This window comes from Loxodonta africana, chromosome 2, assembly GCF_030014295.1.
Source record: "Loxodonta africana isolate mLoxAfr1 chromosome 2, mLoxAfr1.hap2, whole genome shotgun sequence".
Taxonomy (NCBI): Eukaryota; Metazoa; Chordata; class Mammalia; order Proboscidea; family Elephantidae; genus Loxodonta; species Loxodonta africana.
This window is the reverse complement of record NC_087343.1, coordinates 221,882,042-221,898,176: the sequence shown is the minus strand read 5'-3', so window position 1 is coordinate 221,898,176 and position 16,135 is coordinate 221,882,042. Positions and strand designations below refer to the sequence as shown.

Genomic DNA, 16,135 nt, shown 5'->3' with positions numbered 1-16,135 from the left:
CAGACTTACTGGACTGATAGAGACTAGAGGAACCCCCGAAACGATCTCCATAATATACCTTTTGAACTTGGAACTGAAGCCATTCTCAGAGGTCATCTTTCAGCCAACTAATAATTGGGTTATAAAATAAACAATACCAATGGTGAGAAGTATGTTCCCCTTAAATAATCAACTATATGGGACCAAACAGTCAACATTTACTCTAATGCAAAGACGAAAAGCTAAGGAGGGGCAGGGAAGCTAGATAAATGGAAACAGAACAACAGAATGGAAATAAGGAGAACGCTGACACGTTGTGAAAATTGTAACCAATGGCATGGAACAATTTGTATAAAGGTTGTTAAAGGGCAACCAAATTTGCTGTGTACACTTTTACCTAAAATACAATAAAATATTATTAAGACAAAAAAATCGGCCAGTGAAAACCCTATGGATCATAACTCCCCAATCTGCAACAGATCATGGGGACGGTATAGGACCAGGCAGGATTTCCTTCTGTTGTGTGTGGAGTCGCCATGAGTCAGGGGCTAGCTTGATGGTAGATAACAACAATAACAATCAAAACTCTTAAACAAACCCCATAATCAGAATGATTCAGATTCTGTTAACATTTTCAATATATAACTAAAATAAACAAAAAACAAAAAAAGTAATGCTAATAGTCTACCTTGCAAGAAGATTTACAGAATAGTGCTATTTACCTTAAATTGAAAACATGCTTAGAAACAGAATTAATTGTGTGAACACTAGTCTATTTTCAGCACGATACTCACTGTTAAGTTTATATTTGTCTCCAACAACGGCCTGGGACACATTTTGTGGCCCCCTTTATTACCTAGTTTCAGAGTCTCAGCCCCATTATTTGATTTACTTAAATTAATAGATTAACCTTACCTTGGCTAGGGTAGCATAAGCCAGTCCAAGTATTCCATTCCATTTAATCCCAGGCAAAAAGAAATTCTCTGACTCAAAAATAGTGGCGACATTGACGAGGAAAGAACTGTTAAAGCCTTTTGGGATGGTGACAAGGTCCTCCCCCATTAAGCCCGTCCAGCTCCCCTGTGTGTACTTCACGGTGACATCGAAGCCCTTGGACTGGTAAGTGCTGGACCTGGAGGACACAGAAGAGGCTGTCAGAGCTACTCCTTTACAGAGTGTTATGGATTGAATTGTGACCCCCAAAAGTCTGTGTTGTAAATCCTAACCCCTATACTTGTGGTCTACTTCTGAAAAAAATGGCCAGTGAAAATCTTATGAATAGCAGTGGGATAGTGTCTGATATAGTACCAACAGATGAGCCCCCCAGGTTGGAAGGTACTCAAAATACAACTGGAGAAGAGCTACCTCCTCAAAGCAGAGTTGACCTGAACGAGGTAGATGGAGTCAAGCTTTTGGGACCTTCATTTGCTGATGTGACTTGGCTCAAAATAAGAAGAAACAACTGCAAACATCCATTAATAATCGGAACCTGGAATGTATAAAGTATGAATCTAGGAAAATTGGAAATCATCAAAAATGAAATGGAACCCATAAACATCGATATTCTAGGCGTTAGTGAGCTGAAATGGACTCGTATTGGCCATTTTGAATAGGATGATCATATGATCTACTATGCTGGGAATGATAACTTGAAGAGGAATGGTGTTGCATTCATCATCAAAAAGAACATTTCAAGGTCTATGCTGAAGAACAACACTATCAGTGATAGGATAATATCCATACGCCTACAAAGAAGGCCAGTTAATACAACAATTACTCAGATTTATGCACCAACCACTAAGGCCAGAGATGAAGAAACTGAAGATTTTTACCAATTTCTGCAGTCTGAAATTGATCAAACGTGCAATCACGATGCATTGATAATTACTAGTGATTGGAATGTGAAAGTTGGAAACAAAGACGGATTGATAGCTGGAAAATATGGCCTTGGTGATGGAAATGATGCTGGAGATGGCATGATAAAATTTTGCAAGACCATTGACTTCTTCATTACAAATACCTTTTTTCAACAACATAAACGGCAACTATACACGTAGACCTCACTGGATGGAAAACACAGGAATCAAATCAACTACATCTGTGGAAAGAGACAATAGAAAACTCCATATCATCAATCAGAACAAGGCCAGGGGCCGACTGCAAAACAGATCATCAATTGCTCATATGCAAGTTCAAGTTGAAGCTGAAGAAAATTAAAACAAGTTCACAACAGCCAAAATACAACCTTGAGTACATCCCACCTGAATCTGGAGACCATCTCAAGAATAGATTTGACACATTGAACACTAATGACCAAAGACCAGATGAGTTGAGGGAAGACATGAAGGATATCATATACGAAGAAAACAAAATGGCATTCAAAAGACAGGAAGGAAAAAAAAGACTAAAATGGATTTCAGAAGAGACTCTGAAACTTGCTCTTGAACGTAGCGAAGCTAAAGCAAAGGGAAGAAATGATGAAGTAAAAGAGCTTAACAGAAGATTTCAAAGGGCAGCTTGAGAATACAAGGTAAAATATTATAATGAAATATGCAAAGACCTGGAGTTAGAAAACCAAAAGGGAAGAACATGCTTTGGATTTCTCAAGTTGAAAGAACAGAAGAAAAATTCAAGCCTTGAGTTGCAATTCTGAAGGACTCTGTGGGCAAAATATGAATGATGCGGGAAGCATCAAAGAAGATGGAAGGACTACACACAGTCACCACACCAAAAAGAACTGGCTGATGGTCAACCATTGCAGGGGGTAGCATCTGATCAAGAACCAGTGGTAACGAAGAAAGAAGTTCAAGCTGCACCGAAGGCACTGATGAGAAATAAGGCTCCAGGAATTGATGGAATACCAACCGAGGTGTTTCAACAAATGGATGCGGCACTGGATGTGCTCACTCATCTATGCCAAGAAATTTGGAAGACAGGTACTTGGCCAACTGACTGGAAAAGATTAATATATGTGCCCATTCTAAAGAAAGGTGAGCCGAGAGAACGTGGAAATTATCGAACAGTATCATTAATATCACACACACAAAAAAAAACCAAGCCTGTTGCCATCAGATTGATTCCAACTGATAGTGACCCTATAGGACAGAGTAGAACTGCCCCAGGGTTTCTAAAGAGTGCCTGGTAGATTCGAACTGCCAACCCTTTGGTTAGCACCCATAGCACTTAACCACTATGCCACCAGTGTCCCCCATTAATATCACACACAAGTAAAATTTTGCTGAAATCATTCAAAAGTAGCTGCAGTAGTACATTGACAGGGAACTGCCAGGAATTCAAGCTGGATTCAGAAGAGGACATGGAATGAGGGATATCATTACTGATGTCAAATGGATCTTGGCTGAACACAGAAAATACCAGAAATATGTTTATCTGTGTTTTATTGACTATGCAAAGGCATCCGACTGTGTGGATTATAATGAATTATGGATAACATTGCAAAGAATGGAGATTTCAGAACACTTAATTGTGCTCGTACAGAACGTATATACGTAGACCAAGAGGCAGTAGTTCAAACAGAGCAAGGGGATATTGCGTGGCTTAACGTATCAGGAAAGGTGTGTGTCAGGGTTGTATCCATTCACCATGCTTACTCAGTCTGTATGCTCAGCAAATAATTTGAGAAGCTGGGCTATGTGAGAATGTGGCATCAGAACTGATGGAAGACTCATTAGCAACCTGCGTTATGCAGATGACAAAACCTTGTTTGCTGAAAGTGAAGAGGACTTGAAGCATTTACCAATGAAGATCAAAGACTACAGCCTTCAGTATAGATTACACCTCAACATAAAGAAAACAAAAGTCCTCACAACTGGACCAATAAGCAACATCATGATAAACAGAGAAAAGACTTATGTTGTCAAGGATTTCATTTTACTTGGATCCACAATCAACATCCATGGAAGCAGCAGTCAGAAAATCAAATGCCATATTACATCGAGCAAATCTGCTGCAAAAGACCTCTTTAAAGTGTTCAAAAGCAAAGATGTCATTTTGAGGACTAAGGTGCGCTTGACCAAAGCAACGATACTTTCAGTAGCCTCATATCCATGTGAAAGCTGGACGATGAATAAGGAAGACCAAAGAAGAATTGATGCCTTTGAATTATGGTATTGGTGAAGAATATTGACTATATCATGGACTGCCAAAAGAATGAAGAAAAATCTGTTTTGGAAGGAATACAGCCAGAGTGCTCCTTGGAACAAGGAGGGCGAGATTTCATTGCATATACTTTGGACATGTTATCAGGAGGGAGCAGTTCCTGGAGAAGGACATCATGCTTGGTAAAGAAGAGGGTCATCGAAAAAGGGGAAGACCCTCAGTGAGAGGGACAGATACAGTAGCTGCAACAATGGGTTCAAATATACCAACGATTTAAGGATGGCACAGGACTAGTCAGTGTTTTTTTCTGTTGTACAAGGGGTTGCTATGAGTCAGAACTGACTCGAAGGCAAGTAACAACAAACTTGTGGTTGTAATCCCATTTGGGCCATATCAGTGTAGGGTGTGTCTTAAGCCAATCCTTTTGAGATATTGAAAGAGCAGATTAGGCACACAGAAGCAAGCACAGATGGGGAAAGATGGGTGCCATACCAAATGAAGATTGCCAAGAAGCCAAGGAAGAAGTACCTTCCCCACAGCCGACAGACACAGACAGCCTTCCCCTAGAGCCGGGGCCCTGATTTCAACTTCTAGCCTCCTAAACTTGAGAAAACAAATTTCTGTTGGTTAAAGCCGCCCACTTTGTGGTATTTCTGTTACAGCTAATTTGTATTTTGTCTGTGTGTCCCGTTCTCCAAACCACAAAGATGAGACGGCTGCGCATCCTGGCAAAGACCAAAGACAAAAAGCAAACCAAACCCATTGCCTTTGAGTAGATTCCAACTCACAGTGACTGTATACGACAGAGTAGAACTGCCCCATAGGGTTTCCAAGGCTGTAATCTTTACGGAAACAGACTGCCACATCCTTCTCATGCAGAGCAGCTGGTGCGTTTGAACCACCAACCTTTCGGTTAGCAGCCGGGCACTTTAACCACTGTGCCACCAGGGCTCCTTCCTGGCAAAGACAGCTGTGCTAAAAACAGAAAGCCTAGAATTCTTTTTCACTTTTAAAATTTGCTATTTTTTAAATTGCGGCGAGTATATATAACAAAGCATTCGCCATTTCAACATGTTTTACATGCGATATTCAGCGACATGCGTCATGTTTATCATCTTGTGCAAACATCACCACCGTCTCTTTCCAAATTTTTCCTTCATCCTTAAAAAAAGCTAGTGCACCCCCAAGCAAGGAGACCCTCTTCTCTGCTCCCGCCACTCCTGGTAACCCCTAATAGAGTTTGGTTTCTTTCCATTTGCCTAGTCTAGATATTTCATGTAAGTGGGATCATACAACATTTGTCTTTTTGCAACTGACTTATTTTGCTCAGCATAATGTTTTCAAGGTCTGTACGCAATCCTTGATAATTAACAGCGTCGAGGTTAACCAAGTGACGGTCTTCCCCTTTTGTGGATTGAATTACGTCTCCCCAAAAATGTGTGTATCAATTGAGCTGGGCCATGATTCCCGGTATTGTGTGATTTTCCTATATGTTGTAAATCCTGCCTCTGGGATGTTAATAAGGGAGGAAGGGCAGTAGTTGTGTTAGTGAGGCAGGACTCAACCCACAGGATTGGACTGTGTCTTGAGGCAATCTCTTGATGAAAGAGAGAAGCAAGCAGAGAGACACGGGGACCTCATACCAACAAGAAAGCAGTGCCGGGAGCAGAGCGTACCCTTTGGACCTGAGGTTCCTGCGCTGAGATGCTCCTAGACCAAGGGAAGACTGATGACAAGGACCTTCCTCCAGAGCCGACAGAGAGAGAAAGCCTTTCCCTGGAGCTGACACCCTGAATTTGGACTTCTAGCCTACTAGATGGTGAGAAAATACATTTGTTTGTTAAAGCCATCCACTTGTGGTATTTCTGTTATAGCAGCACTAGATGATGGCGACACCCCCCAACATCCTTACTAACTTTCAGGGAGCAGCGTTTTCCACTCCATGTGTAAGAGAAGCACTGGTGTTAACATATGGTCCCTGAGTTTATTTCTTCCATGTGCCCAAGCTGGAGTCCCTGGGCGCTGCAACAGTTAATGCGCTCGGCTGCTAACCAAAATGTTGGAGGTTTGAGTCCACCCAGAGGTGCCTCGGAAGAAAGGCCTAGTGATACACTTTTGAAAAATCAGCCACTGAAAACCCCACGGAGCGCAGCTCTACTCCGACACACGTGGGGTTCCCAAGTCAGAGCTGACGTCATGGTAACTGATTTGGGTTTTTTTGGTGCCCAACTTAAATTCCATTAAGCCAGGTGCTATCCTTAACTGCTCTAGCCTTTGAAGGGCACAACCCAATTTGGGCACCTCTGGCTTTGTGGGAACTCTGGGTGCTGCCCTGTGACATAGGGAGGTGTCAGAGCTGAGAAAGAGGCTCCACCAGCTTGTGGCAGCTACAGCCTGGGCTTCAGAAACATACATACAACCAATGTGATGAATAAAGACCAAGCCAGACCTACCAAAGCCAGGGCCCCTCCTCCTCAGGGCCCGTGTTACCTCGTGATGTCACAGCCTCTTTCTCAAGGCCGTCATGCTCATGATGGGCGGGTTATACTCATACCAAAACACATAATGGCCCACTGTGATAGGAGTCATGTAACATGATCCACAACCCAACATCCAAAAACCCTAAGAGTGACTGGAAGGAGCCCTGGGGGTGCAACGGTTAGGCACTTGGCTGATAACTGAAAGGTTGGCGGTTTGAACCCATCCAGCAGCTCCTCGGAAGAAAGGCCTGGCAATCTGCTTCCATAAACCTTACAGCCAAGAAAGGCAGTTCTACTCTGTCACATGGGGTCGCTATGAGTTGAACTGACTGAACAGCACCCAACGATAACAGATGCTGTTAAAATACAATAACACAAACAAGATTGGGCAGTGACCTGTTCCCCAAGGCTTTACAATCAGAACACCTCACACTGGTCAGGGTGCTGTGAAGTTGACATTTTCCCACACCACTACAAGGACTGAAAATCAATGTGATTGTTATTTGGCAACAATTGGGAATAGAGTGGCATGTATCCTTCTGGGGTGATCTGAAGTTAATGCCCAGGGGAAGAGTGAATCCCTGCTATCACTTGTTCATTCATTCAATGAATATTTATGGAGCACCTGCTCTGGGACAAGCACTGTTCTAATCTAAGGAGACACGGCAATGGATAAAAAAAAAAAAAAAAAAACCGTTGCCATCAACTCGACTCCAACTCATAGCTACCCTATACGACAGAGCAGAACTGCCCCACAGGGTTTCCAAGGAAAGCCTGGTGGATCTGAACTGCCGACCTTTTGATTAGTAGTCAAACTGTTAACCACTGTGCCTCCAGGGCGCCAGGGCACTGGATAGAATCGATGAAATTCCTACCCCCTGGAAGCTTACACTCTAGTGAGAGAGACAGGCAGCCCACAAATAAATACATAAAATTTGAGGTGGTGATAAGAGCTACTAGGGAATCAAGTGGGGTGAGGGGAGTGTGAGAGACCAGGTGGCCGGGGAGGAGTCTGTGATATGAGGGCATTTGTATGAGAGCTGAACAGACAATAAGTCATGCTGTACCCTGGGGGAAGGACATCCTGGGAAGGGGAGACAGAAGGTGTCAAGGTCCTGGGGGTAGGAGCATGGTTGATATCAACAGGACTAAGGGGGCCAGTGGAGCCAAAGCAGGTGAAAGAGGGGAGGGGGGCTGTGGTCAGAGAGCTGGGGGAAAGGAAAGGCCTTGTGAGTCCTTGAAGATTATAGGCTTTACCCTGAGGGAGATGAGAAATCCCTAGAAGGTTTTAAACATAACCAAGATTATCTCTGAAAATCCCCTCAAGCTGTCCCCAGGCTCAGAAGGCGTGACTGGGGTGTCCAGCCGTTATCAGATAGTTCTTACGCCCACCGAGTTTGAAGATTCTGTAGGACTAAAGGAAGGAACACAAAGAAGAGCTTAGATAGAAATCTGGGCATTCAAACTACATGCGCCTGAAAAAAACTATCAAATTCTAACATAAGTGTCAGACTACCAAATGATCATTCTCCAAGTGTTTCTTTGTGCCTGCAGTGTTTTTTCATATCAAGTCTCTGCAAATTTAATCCATATTTGTGAGTCTTTGCTCTAGGATCACACGAACCCCTGGAGATTTACTGGGGCTCAGGGAGTAAGTTAAGTCAGGGATGAGGTGAATTTTTTTTTAAACCTCCCATGAGGTTTAAAATGTTAACCGTCTTTAATTCAGTAATTGTACTTCCGAGAATCTGATCTTAAAGAAATACCCACTACACAGGCAGAGATTCATGTACATAGACAGTTGTTATGTTTTATTTATAATAGCAGAGAACTGTAAACAATCCAAACACCCAGTAGAAACAGTTAATTACGACACGTCCACATGATGGAATATTATATAGCACTGCAAAATGGTATACACTAAGAATTTATCAATGATACAGAAAAATTCTAAGAGAAAAATTGTATAGGTGGCAGAATCTTCTTCAAAACAATCTATTATACTAAAATATTAGCAGGGATGACCCCTCGGTGGTGGGCTTTTGGGGGAAGCTCATTCTTGTGGTTAGGCTTTTCCACATTTTTTGCATGTATAATTTTTACTATCAGGAAAAACACGATGTTAATTTTAAAATATCAGGCAAACTAATTTGAGGTTCAAATACCAGTTCGACCACTAAGCTGTGTGACCCTGGGCCAAGTTATTTAACTACCCTCATGCCTCAGTTTCTTACACTGAAAAATGATAATACAGTATCCTATCTCATGGCATTGATTAATCAAATTAAAAGAGTTAATACTGCAAAGATTTTGGAATAGAACCTGAAATACAGCAAGTATTCAACAAAAAATAGCTGGGTAGTATAAAGGTTAATGTGCTCAGCTACTAACCAAAAGGCTGATGGTTCAAGTCCACCCAGAGTTGCCTCTGAAGAAAGGCCTGGCAATCGGCCATTGAAAAATCAGCTACTGAAAACCCTACAGAGCACAGCTCTACTCTGACACACATGGAGTCGCCATGATTCACAATCAACTGGAGGGCAACTGATTTTAATATAATTTTCTAATACCTTTAGTCAATCTATGATCAACTGTTAGAAAATTTAACAGATTTAATTTTTTACTAAAATTAGGATTTTAAATTAAATTTTAATTTTTTTCTAGAAAATGCTCCTATAGAGAGCTATTCTCACTGAATACCCCAAACTGTCTCATTCTAATGTTCAACTACCCCCATTAAAAGGGACATGTCTATGTGGGAAAACTTAGTTAAGGTTATCAGAAGGAGGTAGAGGAGCCTTCAAGCTCTTGTGGGACAGGTTTCTAAAAGGTAGAGTTCTACTATGTTCTAGATCAGTGCCGTCCAGTAGAACTTTCTGTGATCATAAGAATATCTGTACTTGCACTGGCCAATATGGCAACCACACGTGGCTACCAAGCACTTGAAATTTGATCACTGCTGTTGTTAGGTGACATTGAGTTGGTTCCGACTCAAAGCGACCCTTCGTACAACAGAATGAAACACTGCCCAGTCCTGTGCCATCCTCACAACCGTTGTACTTGAGCCCATTGTTGCAGCCATTGTGTTAATCCATCTTGTTCGGGGTCTTTCTCTTTTTCGCTGGCCCTCTACTTTACCAAGCCTGACGTCCTTTTCCAGGGACTGGTCCCTCCTGATGACATGTCCAAAGTATGTGAGACGAAGTCTTGGCATTCTCACTTCCAAGGAGCATTCTGGCTGTACTTCTTCCAAGACAGGTTTGTTCGTTCTTTTGGCAGTCCATGGTATATTCAATATTCTTCAGCAACACCGTAATTGAAATGCATCAGTTCTTCGGACTTCCTTATTCATTGTCCAGCTTTCACATGCTGAAATTTGATTAGTGCGACTGAAAAATTGGATTTTTTTGTTTTATTTAACACTAATTAATTTAAATTTAAATTGCCACATGTGGCTTATAGCTACCCTAGTGGCCAGTACAGTCCTAGATAACATGAGAGTAAAATAATCTTAAACTCATGCTCTCCAGGCTACTTGAAATAAATTTCAAGGAGTGAAAAACACCAAAGACAAACTATAGGCAGCCCTGGTGGCACAATGGTTAAACACTCAGCTGCTAAGGAAAAGGCTGGCCGTTCGAACCCACTCAGACTCTGCCAGAGAGAGACCTGGCAATCTGCTCCCATAAAGATTATGGCCAAGAAAACCTATAGGGCACTTCTACTCTGTCACATGTGGTCTTGATGAGTTGGAATTGACTTGACGGCACACAGCAGCATCAGCAACAACAAGGATTGTTAGTGTATCATTTCTAGCACTTTAATTTTAAAAAATGCACTGTTCCATCATTTTCTAACATCCTGCGTCTTGGCACTAAAGTGTTTTAACCCTCAATTGCTCTGCATATTAATTAACTATATCGAGAGAACCCCAGATTGGCTTTGCACCTGCAATGTCCATTCCCGGTTCTCAGAAGCAGCAATCCATCAGGGATGTGGGCAGCTGGGAAAAAGCCCGCTCACGGCAATAAAAACACTTGGAACCAAATTCAGGGGATGTTCTTCCTCTGATATGAGTATTCAGGGAACACAGGATTAAAAAGTTACATCAACTGAACTGAGGAGAAAAATAGCTGCAAAACATTTTATTATATTAAAAGAAACCTACTATTGTTAGCAGAGAGCATGAAAAGGTGGGAGGAGAGAATTCAAAAGAATTGACTCCTTGGGTCAGCTTCAGTTCTCCTACACCACCCCACCCAGGGAATGCTGCGTCTCCCTAAGAACCTAGCCTGAGACTTCCCTGGGGGCTTCTGTACATTTCAGGGTTTACCTGCAGGGTTGTTGACCAGATGACCAAATACCCCTCTTAACCTTCTACTATGGTTCTGCCAGGCACCAGGCTAGACAGGATAGGGCCACTGGCGGCCCAGGGGCTGCTCGACCAATCTGCCTAACTGGCGGTTCATCAATACCCTCAATAATGGTATATGCTCCCGGGTTCCAAAAGGGCAAGTCCCCTCCTGGACAGACAAACTACATGCAGGTGAAGATATTATTTAATCAGGCAAACCTATCTGTCATCATGGCTTGGAAAAGTGAGGCATTTGATCTCCAGTATCCAGTTTAGCCTTTTTCAATGAGGTCACCAGGCAATTCTTTAACTCCCTAATGCCACTGACAAGTGTCAGGCGAGGAAAAGAAATTTCTCCCTTGCACGGCTTAAGGTGAAGCTTGGTGGGCTTCCTCCCAGATGGAGCAGAGCAGCAAGGAGACATTCTAATGGGAAAACCCTCAATTTCCTGCAGAGGTCAAGGGATGGGTGCATTTGATCTCTCATCAAGCCGACTGGATAGAAGTGATTATCTTGGCTGTAAAAGAAGTACATTTAAAAAATTACACGACCTTCTTTTTGCCATCCACTAACTCACTGGAACATTCACCACCATGAAAAGAGGGCTTCTGATGGGGACCAGCTCACAAATGACTAATGGCAACCTGACTGTGTCTTATTACATAAATCAAAGACAGCTTGCCAAAGAACCCCAAGCCAAATCTCCAATTACTGGGAAATGTTTCAGGAAGCATTAAACGTGAATATCCAAAGATGGGGGACTTGAATCAGAGGCTGACAAACCCAACCGGAAGCCTTATTATAACCAAGGGAGATCAGAAGGACAAAGCAAATACTGAGACATCTCAGTGCAGGAAGCGACATCTCAGAAAAGAAATCTTGGTCTAAAATTGAGAAAGGAAGTGAGAATGTTCTCTTGGATTCCATGAAATATGACGACGGAAAGCATACCTTAGGCCAACCTTAAAGCTAGCTGAAAGCATTAGACAAATCCATGACACAGAATCTACATAGAAAGAAAATGTGTTCATATCTTTACAACAGTAAGTCCATGTTGACTATAACCCTATGAGAAGCACAGAAGAAACAAAGAAAGGAAATAAAAGATGGTTAGAATAAATCTAAGCAAGTATTTGACCTGCAAACAAGCATGACGATAGGGATGCAATTGATAGAATTCGTCGTCATTTTTAGTTGCCTTTGAATCAGCTCCAATTCATGGCGACCTTACATATAAAAGAATGAAACGTTGCCTGGTCTTGAGCCGTCTTCATGATTATTGGTAAGTTTGAGTCCACTGTTGTGGCTCTTGTTTTCACTGGCCCTCTACTTTACCAAACGTGATGTCCTTTTTCTAGCAATTGGTCTTTCCTGATGACACGTCCAAAGTAAAAGAGCTAAAGTCTCACCATCCTCACTTCTAAGGAGCGTTCTGGTTGTATTTCTTTCAAGACTGACTTGTTCATTCTTCTGAGTTGATAGGACTTGACTAAAACTAAGAAATATGATGCTTCCCATCGGATTCAGCTGAGAAGAAACCTGATAGCCCTTTTGAAGAATGGTTCTTTTTAAAAGAAAGGCAGGATCGAGGCTCACTGTTGTTGTTGTGTGCCATCGAGTTTATTCTGACTCATAGCGACCCTACAGGACAGAGTAGAACTGCCCCATAGGGTTTCCAAAGCTGTAATCTTTATGGTAACAGACTGACACATCTTTCTCCCACAGAGCAGCTGGTGGGTTCAAACCACCAACTTTTCAGTTTAGCAGACAAGTGCTTAACCACTGTGCCACCAGGGCCCTTGGTATCAAGGCTAGAGGCCTAAGATGTGGGTGATGTTTTATATTTAATAAGTAAACTTCAGTATTACTTGCAAATTAGGAAGGTAAATTGAGGTTTGAATTGCCAAAGTGCCAAGGGAAGGAAAGCTGACAATTGAGGGGAAGTCTAGGGCTTCCCCCAGACATGGGTAGGTTTTTTTGTCTCTCTTATTTACCCCCTCCTCCCAAAGGAGAATGAGGTCCGAACCTTGAGCGTTCAGAAAGCTCAGATATGGAGTCTACCTACAGGGGTTGTTCTAAATTCTCTGGTGGGATTAGCAGGCAGAAAGGCTCAACCATCAAAGAAAGTATGGACGTTCATATTAAATCAGGTGCAAAGGGGCCGGAGGAGCCCAATCTTTAAGTACGAAAAATAGATACCATCTGCCACCTGAACCCAAGCTTGGTTATGGGTTTAAAAGCCAATCGAGTAAGCCAAGCAAACTTGGCAGGTAAGAGAACCATAATTCAACCAAACAATGAACAAAGAAGGTAAAAGAAAAAGACACCTAGTTGTCTAAGTCATTGTTAGCTGCCATCAAGTCGGTGTTAGGTTCATGGCGACTGCATGCATGGAAGAACGAAACGCTGCCTGGTCCTGCACCACCCCCCCAGTAGGTAGCCGGTCAGAGCACTGTGATCCGTAGGGCTTTCACTGGTTGATTTTTGGAACCAGATCACCAGGGTTTTCCTTCTAGTCTGGAAGCTCCACTGACACCTGTTCAGCATCATAGCAACACACGAGCTTCCACTGACAGACGGGTGGTGGCTGTGCTTGAAGTGCACAGGCCAGGATGGAACCCAAGTCTCCTGCATGGAAGGTGAGAATTCCACCACCAAACCACCAGCGCCTCATGCCCTGAGTGCGGGCAATGGAGCTGCTCAGTCCGTAGATCCCGCAGCCAAAGAACCGCCACTTACCATGCACAGTGCTAACCTTGCACACTTAAATCCACAGTATCACTATACACACCACCCTGACTTTGGCCTCGCTGTACTTACCTGTTCCTTTCTCTTGTTTCATGTGTCTACGGATGCGTGACGAGAAACAAAATTACTCCGGGGGAGGAAAAACTAGGCTAAATATGTAATCACGGAGTTTTCATGTTCTGCCTCTTAGGTTCTGCATTCCATGCTAGGCGTGAACAAACTGAGTCAACGTGCAGTATAGGCCAGAACCGTACAGTTGAAAGAACTCAGGACCAGGGATGCTTTGCAACCAAGATGGGTGGTGCTCAGTGCAGTGGTCCTGCCCAATAGGGGAGTTTTGGAAATTTGGGGAGCTGTGTATGGATTCCCTGGGTGCTGTCTACAGTTAACGCATTCAGCTGGTAACCAAAAGGTTGGAGGCTCAAGTCTATACAGAAGTACCTTGGAACAAAGCCCTGGTGATCTACTTCCAAAAAACAAGCCATTGAAAACACTACGGAGCACAGTTCTACTCGGACCCACGTGGGGTTTCCATGAATTGGGATCAACTCCTTGGCAACTGGTTGGTTGGTGTTCGGTTGTTCGTGGGACAGAACGAGGGATCCCCTGTGATATCCAGGGCATTTGTGCAGCATGAAGAATTGCCCCATGTCCTGGGCCACTTTCCCAAATCCCTCTGGACATCCACATGGCTGAGACTCCTGTTGATGATCATCTGAGCACACATGCAGTACAGAGAGTGTTTTACATACGCACAGAGTATTTTTTTACCTAGTTTTAACATACATGGAATATTCCAGGAATGAAGCTATTGTATAAATTGAAGGAAGATGATACTTCAGTTTTGGGGGACTTTATCAACATTCCTCGCCATTTTGGAAAATCACCGCCCTGGGTGTCTATGTCTATCTAACTCAATTGGCTTTTTTCTGTCTACACTGGGCCCTGCCGTGTCTGTGTTGATTCTCACATAGCCTTGAGCTCCCCTTATTTCACAGGTATCTTAGGGGTGCTGAGCCAGAGTGTTTATACATTGGGGTACCTATTACTTTACTATAAATTAATCTCCTTTTATTGCCCTCTATATCACATCAGGGGCTCTGGTGGTGCAGTGGTTAAGAGCTACTGCTGCTAACCAAAAGGTCGGCAGTTTGAATCCACCAGACGCTGTTTGGAAACCCTATGGGGCAGTTCTACTCTGTCCTGTAGGGTTGCTATGAGTCAGAATCAACTCAACGGCAACAGGTCTGGTTTTTTGGGGCATGATGGCAAGGGGTTAACGGGTTATATTACATCAGGGAAGGCCCTGAGTGGAGCAAACAGTTAAGTGCTCAGCTGCTGACTGAAAAGTTGGAGGTTCAAGTCCACCCAGAGGCACCTCAGAAGAAAGGCCTGGAGATCTACTTCCAAAAGACTCAGCCATTGAAAACCCTATGGAGCACACACAGTTCTACTCCAACACACATGGCGTCACTGTGAGTCAGAGTCGACTCCATGGCAATTGGTTACTGGTTATACCACATCATGGAATTTTAAACATGCTTGCGACTGCGTAAGACACGCTTTCTTTGAAAAGTGATCCTGTATGTTGGCTGCCGTTGAGGCAGCCCGCCTCACGCGACCCAATGTGTTATAGGGTAGAGCTGCTAACACCATAGAGTTTTCCTGGCTATAATCTATACGGAAGCGGTTTGCCGGGCCTTCTCTTCCGCGGAGGTGCTGGGTGGGTTCGAACTGCCAACTTCTGGGTTAGTAACTGATCACAAACTGCTTCCGTCACCCAGGCTGCTCACCAGGGCATCTTAGAATTGTTTATGTGGGTAAGTTATATCATCTTTGGATCTAATTTCAGGGCATTACAAATCACTCATTAGAAAAACAGGGGAAGGCTGGAAAACTGCTGACCTAGAAGCTTGAACCCACTCCAGACCCTTGGGCTCCTGGGCCTCCTTGTGTTATAAGAGAAAGGCTTGCGCTGAACTCTAGATCTGTTCCACAAAGCAGCAGTTTGGAGCAGGAACTGGGGGAGGGTTGGTTTGGGGGCAGATGATTTGCATGAACCACCAATCTGAATAATCAGTTGCCATCAAGTCTATTCCAACTCATAGCATCCCTATAGGACAGAGTAGAACTGCTCCGTGGAGTTTCCAAGGAGCAGCTGGTGGATTCGAACTGCCGACCTTTTGGTTAGCAGACATAGCTCTTAAACACTGTGCCACCAGGGCTTCCAATCCGAAGGGAGGGGACAAAGGGCGGCAGGAGCATGACGAGCCAGCCTCTCTCCCCCTTCCACAGAAACGTCACCCCTCACTATCCTCCAAGGTGCCCCTGGGTAGGTTTGAACCGCCAACCTTTCAGCTAGTAGTTGAGCACTTAACTATTTGCACTGAAGTACACAGGGGCAATGTAGTTACACACACGTCTGTGGTTATAACAACAACTTCTGGTCACATTA

At 43.4% G+C, this 16,135-nt stretch overlaps 1 protein-coding gene across 4 annotated transcripts in view; it reads right to left on the bottom strand.

Annotated features, from left to right (window-relative positions):
- BACE2 (beta-secretase 2) overlaps positions 1 to 16,135 on the bottom strand; it is a 116,733-nt gene that overhangs the window by 44,366 nt on the left and 56,232 nt on the right. For all 4 annotated transcript variants that reach the window (XM_064279474.1, XM_064279476.1, XM_064279475.1 and 1 more), the window contains exon 3: positions 895 to 1,111. In XM_064279474.1, the coding sequence (XP_064135544.1) occupies positions 895 to 1,111 (217 nt within the window). The remainder of the gene's footprint in view (positions 1 to 894; positions 1,112 to 16,135) is intronic.